This window comes from Octodon degus, unplaced genomic scaffold (assembly GCF_000260255.1).
Source record: "Octodon degus isolate 3935 unplaced genomic scaffold, OctDeg1.0 scaffold00027, whole genome shotgun sequence".
In the NCBI taxonomy this organism is placed as follows: Eukaryota; Metazoa; Chordata; class Mammalia; order Rodentia; family Octodontidae; genus Octodon; species Octodon degus.
In genome coordinates this window covers 12,508,817-12,518,049 of record NW_004524603.1, presented here as the reverse complement: position 1 = coordinate 12,518,049, position 9,233 = coordinate 12,508,817, and the positions used below count along the sequence as shown (strand labels likewise).

Sequence of the window (9,233 nt, the reverse complement as noted above, 5' to 3'; positions counted from 1 at the left end):
AGGGAAAGGGATGGTAAAGTTCATAACAAATTGCCTAAACAGTTAATCAGGCTTTAAAAATATAAAACCATGGGCCAGCCAAATAGCTCAAAGGATTAAAGCACCTGCAAGCAGGCAAAGGGGCCAGGGGCTCAATCCTGTAATCCCAGCTCTTGGGAGGCTGTTAATAGGAGAATCACTACAAGTCCAATCTAGTAATGAGACCCTGAACACCCTGTAGACAAACTTCCTTAAAATACAAAAATTAGCAAATAAATGAATGAATAAAATAAAACCTTCATAAGTTTTTGTGTTGTTTTTAAAAAATCTTGAGCCAAGGAAAAGCTAAATGAAGACTACTGGAGGCATGTCATCCAGCAACCTTCTAATTAAAATTATTTTGTTATTGATATGGGGAATAAAACTCCCCTCCTGAATGATTTCTGGGAATAGTTTGTGTTCTCTAAAATGGAAGCATGAATTTGATTCAAATTAACAATGGAGTTTAAGAGCAGAATCTATTTATTGGGGAAAGAAAGTTTCTGTCAGGGAGACAGAAGGGTCCTGGGCAGCTTGCCAAAGAATTTGCCCTTTCTAGGAATCTTTATAGAGCAAAGTCAGGATGCAAGGTGGGTCTAAGGTGGAAAACACAGCAACTCATTCACAAGGTGGGACAAAACTATGGGCAACCGGTAAGATTACAAGCAGAACTGCTCAGGTGAAATTGATTACATCCAGGACCAAATGGGGAAGGCAGTCATGTAGGAAGCGGGCATGAATATACAACAGAGGCTTACCCTGTAGGGGTTGGGTTAGAGGCTCTTCCTGACCTCCTGAAGGTAATTGAGCCCTATGTAGAATATCAATCCTGGGTGCTTATCTTTAGGGAGGTATGCATCTGATTGACCTTTTGTCTTGAGATCTCACCCACAATGGGAGTGTCTGTGTCTCTCACAGTTACAACTATCTAGCTCCTACTGAGAGCCTAGCCCTGTCTGCCTGCCTATACTATTTCTACCTAACTCAGTTGCTTACAATAGTCTCATTATTTTAAAGCTATATATATTCATAAGAGGCAATTTACACTGAATTGAGAAATTTTTAGATTACTGTATGTCCTATGCTTAAATTTCAAAACCAGAAACAAGATTCCCAAAGAGAAAAATGCTTCTTTTCTCATCTCTTTTTGCTTTAATGCTCCAAAGTTTGATAGATAAGGATGGATGCTATTTTTCCCTAAATTTGGTTAGCCATCCCTGTTAAGGACCTGGAGGACTTTTCCTTCAACCTTTATTTTCCTACAGTTTTGTTTAAAAGAGGGGTGTGTGTGTGTGTGTGTGTGTGTGTGTGTGTGTGTGTGTATGTGTGTGTTCCATGTAGCCTAATTAAAGAAATTTGTTATATCAAGTAATTTATTTGCAGAGAAAGTCCTGTGTCCTAGAAATTTGCATTGCGTTGCTTCATTATTACCTTTAAATGGTACAGGTATTAAAATAATAGAGTATTGCTGGGATCATGGGTGTGAATGCTGCTGGGATTATGGGTGTGAGTGCTGCTGGAATTATGGGTGTTACACCCAGTCTGGGGCAGAAGGCCTGAATGCAACATAAGGAAGACAGACTTGTGTTCTGTTGCCACTGTTACTGCTATGCATCCCTCCTTCATTTCGGGTGTTGGGTACTTGTCCTAGCAACAAGACAAAAGTAACTAAGACAACAGGGGAATGTTTAAAAAAATCTTGTTGTACCACATACAGGTCCAAATTCCCTATGATGAATGTGATCATTATGGGCAAGTTCAAACCTCTTTATACCTCAGCGTTCTCACCTGCAAAATAGAAGTGATAAGAGCATATACCTCATGAGATTGTCTTGATATTTAATTGTGAAATACATGCAAATTGAGACTGCACATGGTGGTGTATGCCTGTAATCCCAGATCCTGGAAGGCTGTATACAGGCAAATCACTACAAGTCCGATATAGTAATGAGATCCTGCACACCCTGTAGACCCTTCCCTAAATACAGATACATATGCAAATTACTTGGACATTGCCTGGCATAAGAACTAACTATATCTCTGAGGTATTATTCACTGCTAGTTCCTTAAATCACAGATGGAACTAAGTTAAATGGCGATTCCGGGGGGCAATACTCAAAATCAACTAAAGCTTTAATATGGCTTTCATTTCCAAGTTAGTGTTTTACAAAGGAAAATCTAGGCACTGTTTCCTCAGTGCCAGCTCCCCAAATAGGGAGAGAGAGCACTAGGAACCAGATCTGCTCATCATTTACATCTCCAGTACAACACACTTAAGAATTCTGAAATAAACAAATGCAATGAATGTAAAAATTATGTGCCAGCTTCTTCCACCTGGGGGTAAACAGTGGGAGTTACCACAGGACCTGTCCCTTAGAGGCTAGGAAGACTTCATTCTGCAAAATCTAGAGAGCAGCAACTTAACATGGCAACAGCCAGCAACTCTCTGGAGAGTGAACTGCCATCATCGTCCCTCATCATCTTAGCTTTCATCATCGTAGGCACTGAAAGCTTTGTCGGCATCGTTGTAAACAGTTTCATTGTGGCTGTCAATGTGGCTCTGTGGGTTCAGAAGAGGGCTGTTTCCACCAGTGGGAAGATCCTACTCTTCCTGAGTGCTTCCAGAATAGCCCTCCAAAGTTTCATGGTGCTAGACATCATCTCAATCTATACATTCCCAGGTTTTTATTTGAAATGTGTCTTCGATTGCATATACAGAGCAGGTTTCATGTTCTTAAACTGTTGTGGCCTCTGGTTTGCTGCTGTGCTCAGTTTCTTTTACTTTGTGAAGATTGCCAACTTCTCCTGTCTTCCTGTCCTCAAGCTGAAGCGGAGAATTTCGGGATTGGTTCCCTGCCTCCTCTGGCTATCAGTGTTTATTTCCTTCAGCTGCAGCATGTCCTTCCCCAAGTGCATCTTCATTGTGAGTTCTAACAGTTCTTTAACTTTCCAGCATGGCAACTACACAAAGACACACGTGGTCAGGCTGGCTGTGTTCTTCACCCTGGGGGTCTTCATTCCCCTGGTGATTTTCATCATAACAGCCTCTCTGCTGATCATCTCTCTCAAGAGACATATCCTGCTGATGGAAAACAGTGCCACTGGCTCCAGGGACCCCAGTATGGAGGCTCACGTGGGGGCCATCAAAACAATCAGCTACTTTCTCATCCTCTACATTTCCAATGCAGTTGCCCTGTTTCTCCTTCTGTCCTCCATCCTTCCTCGCAGTTTTTTCTGGAATGTTTTGCTTAAAGTCATCATAGCTGCCTATCCAGCTGGCCACTCAATCCTACTGATTCAGGACAATCCTGGGCTAAGAAGAGCTTGGAAGCAACTTCGACCTCAAATTCATCTTTGTCCAAGAGAGTAGATTGTGAGATGAACACCTGAAGAGGATCACAGAATCTGTAACTACCAGCCCTGTCCATCCCTCAAGTAGACGTCTCTCTTACCTCTTCCTTTCTTCCTTGAACTTGGTCTGAGTCCTCTACATGGTGAGAGCTTTTTGTATGTGTGGTTGATCTTTTTTGTTCTGCTTCATGGACATGATCCTACGGATGCTTAGTGTATTTTTTTATTCCTGAGCTCACTATGTTGACATTCTCTTGCTCCATCTACAACTGTGACTCTAGAGACCAACTACATATTAAGAAACCCATGGTTGACTTTGCAAACATGAATGTCTCTACCCAGCCTTGGGCCTTGTAATCAATTAAATCATAAGTTCTGATGCTGGGAACTGAGACAATTCCCTAAAGTCTCCAAGTAATTCTGATGTGCAGCTACCATTCATACTGCCATCAAAATAGAAGGTTCAGAAGCTTTAGATCCTGATTATAGTTTTACTTCTACACATATTTTAAGCACATTCAAAATTATATAGAATGTATATATGTGAAATATTATATATGAAAAAGGAGATAGATTTTTCTGCAAGTGGGGAAAAAACAAGTTATGGAAGGAGGTAGGGAAAGGGGATATAAAAAGTACTGAGGGCCGGGCAGATGGCTCAGTAGAATGAGTCTTCCCTGGCAAGCACAAGGGCTTGAGTTCAATCCCTGGTTCTATCAAAAAAAAAAAAAAAAAGTATTGAAATGTTCTCTGTAGAGGTACCAACTCCCCTCAATAAATACAATCATTATGTACTGTAAACATACTAACAAAGAAAAAAGAAAAGAACCAGTAAAGCTGGAGATATCTCACAGTAGGATTAAGTTTCATTCAAAAACTAAAACTAGGCCAGGCGTGGTGGTGCTTACCTGTAATCCCAGCAGGGAGGAGGCAAGAGGATCTCAAGTTCAAGGCTAGTGTGGGTTACACAGTGAGTTCAAGGACAGTCAGAACTACATAGCAAGTACCTGTTTGAAAAAAGAAACCTAAATAATTTGGAAATATTTCTCAAGATTAAAAATGCACAAAGTAGCTTTCAACTCAAGAAATTATTAACAATTCATATTTATACATGACTGAAGAAATTTATACATATTTCAAATTATTTGAAGATCTTTATTAGGGCTTTGTTTATTAATGAGAAGACTCAGTGAAATATTAAGCCAGACACTACTCAGCCTCATGAAGCTCATCGCATTAGATTTCCTGATGGGTACTCAGCTTTTCCCATCACTGGAGGAGCTCAGGACCTCACTGTTGCTGAGGGTGGCTGTGGTACTTTTGGGGGTGCTCTGGTGCTTACCCTGAGCATTGCTTCCTGGCTCCAGTTCCAATCCTCAGCTTGCTATCACAGATCCTTCATCCCACTGGCATGGACTTCCTAGCTTCTACCACTGACCTTTGGGCCTTTCCAGCACATATCCATGAAGCAGGTCTCCGTGGGACTTTGTTGTGGACTCTAGGCCTCCAGTTGGACTGGTAGAAGGTTTCATTATAATGTCTAGGCCTTCAGCTGGATTTGTTAGTATTTAGTGTGTGGATAGATTTCCTGCACTTGTGGTATGTTACACTTGGTTGATTCATTATAAAATACTATTATAAAAAAATAATGTTTGGACAGGATTTCATGTCTGCATCTTGTACTATAAATAACTACTATGAAGACAACAATATGCAATGTATTAATTATTTAACTGTCCTACTAACTTGTTTTGAAGCTGTCTCATTGCTATTTGTTTCTCAATAAAATTAATAAAAAAATTTAAAAAGAAATATTAAGCCAGGTGTGGTACTGAATGTCTGTAACACCAGCACTCAGGAGGCTGAGGCAGACAGATCCCTGGCAGTTTGAGCCTAGGACACATGGTGAGTTCAAGACCAACCTGGACTATATAGCAAGACCTAGGCTTAAACAACTGAAAAAATTAAACAACAACCAACAAAAAATAAATGAAATATTATGTTGATTGTTTAAAGGAAAGAAATACATATATATTTTAAAATATATAATATGTTAGATGTAAAAAGGAAATATTTTATTAATTCATTTATGTTTCTGCTTTTACAAAATATTATTTTGTATGTATTTATATACAAGTATAAAATTTGTGGAATAAGGCATCAAAAATTAACAGGGGACTGCTAGCTAGTATCATTTTGTACTTACGACACATAAAACATTTGTATTTTCTTTTATGAATTTCTGCATCAGTTGGACTTTTCAGAACATGTAAGAATTAATATAATTTTAAGAGACTTATACTACTTTTAATGAGAAAGAAATTAGGTAAGAAAAGATGAGTGAGGTTACTGTATACCTTAGTTTATTAATTAAGTCAATTTTCAATTTTTCTCTAAAAATGCAATCATCTAAAATCAGAAATCAAGTATCTCACACAACTATTGCCACCTTGCATTTTTCCATTTTATCTACTCAAAGAATGATATGGAAAATTCACGGGCTAGGGATTCATCTGCACCTCTGTATTCTCTACCTTTCCATCAAGACCCTCCTGCTTCACTTTCTTACCTATTCCGCTTGGACTAGACCCACCTCCTAAACCATGGTTTCAGTGTTTAAAGGCAAAATGAAATGTACCAGAAATTTTCTTTGAAATTATCGAACAGAGAAAGACAAAACAGAGTGGGGACATTCAGACTAATCACATGTTGATGATTCTTTTTAACAAAACATTTCATGGACATGGAAGGTCTTCATGCTATCCACTGTACTATACTATACTATACTATACTATACTATACTATACTATACTATACTATACTATACTATACTATATTATACTATATTATATTGAAATGTCACAAGATGCTTGAAATTTTTACTGATACAATTTATATGTAAGTGATTCACACTGTACTCAAATTTTCTGGTTCTTATCCTTCTTTAATTCTACAGTGACAAATAACTTCACTTCTAGATGAACTCTACCAACACTGTTTGCTTTGAAGCCTCTGAGCATTACCTGAGAGCCTGTCATAACTGCATAAGTGTAGGTTTCTATGGATTCATACCATCAGCCCAACTGAACATCCTGAGCACTTCTATCCTGTATTTCCCTAGACAAATCACTCATTAACTGCCCCAAATGCCTAACACATCTTTTCCTCAGACCTCACACTTCCAATTTCCTTCTCCCTACTTCAGTTGCTACTGAAGTCACTCAATTTTTTGACAGATGTTCCTTCATCTTCTCATTCATAAACTTACAAAACTACCAATTTTGTTCTTTACTTCCAATTATTTTAAAAAGAAATGAGTGCCACTCAACCCTGATGTTTGTTTACAATGTAGTTTACAGTCTTGCAATGTAGTTTAGACTGGTCTTCAACTCATTATGTAGCCCAGGATGCCTTTGAGCTCATAGTGATCTCAGTCCTGATAGATTTGCTGTTGAATTCTACAAGAAACTTGAAGTATAGGTAATGCAATAATGCTGAAAATTTTTAAGGAAGTTGAAAGGGAAGTACTATTTATAAAATCATTCCTGGAAACAAGTATAATACTGATTCCAAAACCAGACAAGAAATTAAACAAACAACAACAAAAAAAAACTACAGGTCAATCTCACAGATTAATATAAACACAAAAATCCTCAATAAGATACTGGCTAGAGAATGTAACAAATCATCAAGATGTTTAAAAGTTTAATTAACTGATTCAGCAGAGAACCAGGGTTCTTACTTTAAAAACATCCTCATCCTATTTAAAAAAAAAAATACATAGACATTGGGTGAGTTCTTCACCCCCACCCCAGGGTAGTCTGTATATATTTTTTTTAAAAAGAGACACAGATGCTATTGCTCCTCCCTTTGCTGTTTTCTGCCACTATAAACTGCTTCCCTCTGCCATGTGCCACTCTGCCTTACAGCCAGCCAAATACAAACTAAACCTGTACAAACTGTGAGCAAAATAAACCTTTCTTTCCTTAATTTGGGGTGTTGGATATTTTGTCCCAGCAATTAAAAAAGAAGATAAATAAGACAAAACTTGATACCAACAAAGTGGTTAAATTTTTCTTACTATAGACCTAACCATATGTATTACAAGGCCTTTTAAATGGCTTATTAAAAAGCACCTACAGAATTTAAATGGCAATGGAATACCCATCTCTGACAAAACTAAGCAAAAAAAAGGGGATACAAATGAAGGACCATGTTGTATCTGTACATACAAAATAGTTAGGATAGACATACAGCTACTTTCTCTTAATTCAGTGAGAAGAAGGATTTCTATAGTGTTTGGACAGGATATCATGTCTGTATCTTGTACTATGAATAACCACTACAAAGACAACAATATGCACTGTATTAATTATTGAAACTATTCTATTAATCAGTTTTGAAACTGTCTCATTGATATTTGTTTCTCAATAAAATTTATTAAAAAAGAAATTAATAAGAAAAGAGAGATAGTTTCAGAGATGTAACCAAAATAATAATAATAATAATTAATAATAATAATAATAATAATACACAAAAACGTTTTTACCTGTTCTACAGGGGAGATTCTAGTCAGAGCTCAAAAAGAACAAAGTGTTGATAAAAATCCTGCCTATAAGACCAGAGATTTCTGCTGGGTAGAAGGACTGCATTGGTTGTTGGATTCCAGATGATGTGTCTTAAACCTTGGCAAAACGTTTGCCTGAATTTTGCTCCTGTCCAGAGCCTGAGACTGTTAACTCTGGCAAAAGAAATTTCAAGTCAGTCAAATATTGAGGCAGTGGCATGACTATTGTTGCATGATTTTAGTCAAATTATGTTAAAAATCAAAAAGTGTCTAACAAAATGGTTTAAGATGTTGTGAGTTTAGCTAAAAACAAACCATCAAAAAAGATATAAACTACAAAGATAGAGCATTCCACTTCCTAAAAAGAGCTACAGTCTTCAGTCATCTTAAAGGTCACTTCATGGCTTCCAACAAACTTTTCAGACTCCATCTTTGTCCCGAACCAGTGGGTCAGTCAACAAAGGTCACCTGGGGGAGGAGCGGGGAATTGAAGAGGGGACAAAGGACAGGAGATGCAAAGAATAGAGAAAAGACAGGATTTTGATCAAGTCTCGTTTTATTTAGGGAAGGTGCTGGGTGTATATAGTGGAGGCATAGGAAAATGACATCCGCGGGTAAAAGGCGTGAGTAACTAGGCAACCGGGCTAAGACAGGAGGTCCCACCTCCTGGGCATAGCAGGAGACTTATGGAAAATAGGTGGGGTAAGAACTAGGAACCTAGCTCAGCAGAGGTAGGAGAGGAGGAACACGGAAACCCACTTGCAATAGGATTGGAGGCCTGGAGTTATTGTGCCTCCCACAGATCCCTTTACTTTTATATATGTATATAAAATATGGCTTCTTAGATGGCTGATTCCGTTGAGGAGGCAGTGCCTGTCTTAGGTCGAGGCATCCTCTACACGGACCCAACTCAAACCTTACCCGTCATAGGAGACTAGGACGGCAGAAGGTCCCGTATTTGTCTTAGGTGGTGAGTGGTGTCTTGTGTATGCCCCTCATTACCCGTCTCTGGCTAGTCTGACCATCTCACCAAGGGTGGGAGAACTAAGAGGTCTCTGGACCTTCATCATCATAAGCTGGTTGTATTCCAGCACAGCTTTTCCTTTTAGCTATCTCAAGCCTGTGATAATGGATCTGAATGGGTTGTATTTTAACGGCATCCAATTGTTGTTTAGCAAAAGTTACTAGCCTTTTGCAATGATCCTAAGAATATTCAGAAGATTCTTTAATCTAGGAGTTAATTGGAAAGATTCTCACCCTGACTAACTATATATACTGATACCTGGGAACTAAGCTA

The 9,233-nt window shown here is 38.3% G+C and overlaps 1 protein-coding gene across 1 annotated transcript; it reads left to right on the top strand.

The window, feature by feature from the left end:
- The first annotated feature begins 2,443 nt into the window (after positions 1-2,443).
- Positions 2,444-3,388, top strand: LOC101573689 (taste receptor type 2 member 39-like). Its single transcript, XM_004629106.1, has one exon. The coding sequence runs from the start codon at positions 2,444-2,446 to the stop codon at positions 3,386-3,388; it is 945 nt and encodes a 314-aa protein (XP_004629163.1).
- The last annotated feature ends 5,845 nt before the right edge of the window (positions 3,389-9,233 follow it).

Bases quoted from the DNA above. Each gene is read 5' to 3' on its own strand.
- LOC101573689 (XM_004629106.1), top strand. From the start codon at position 2,444: ATGGCAACAGCCAGCAACTCTCTGGAGAGTGAACTGCCATCATCGTCC.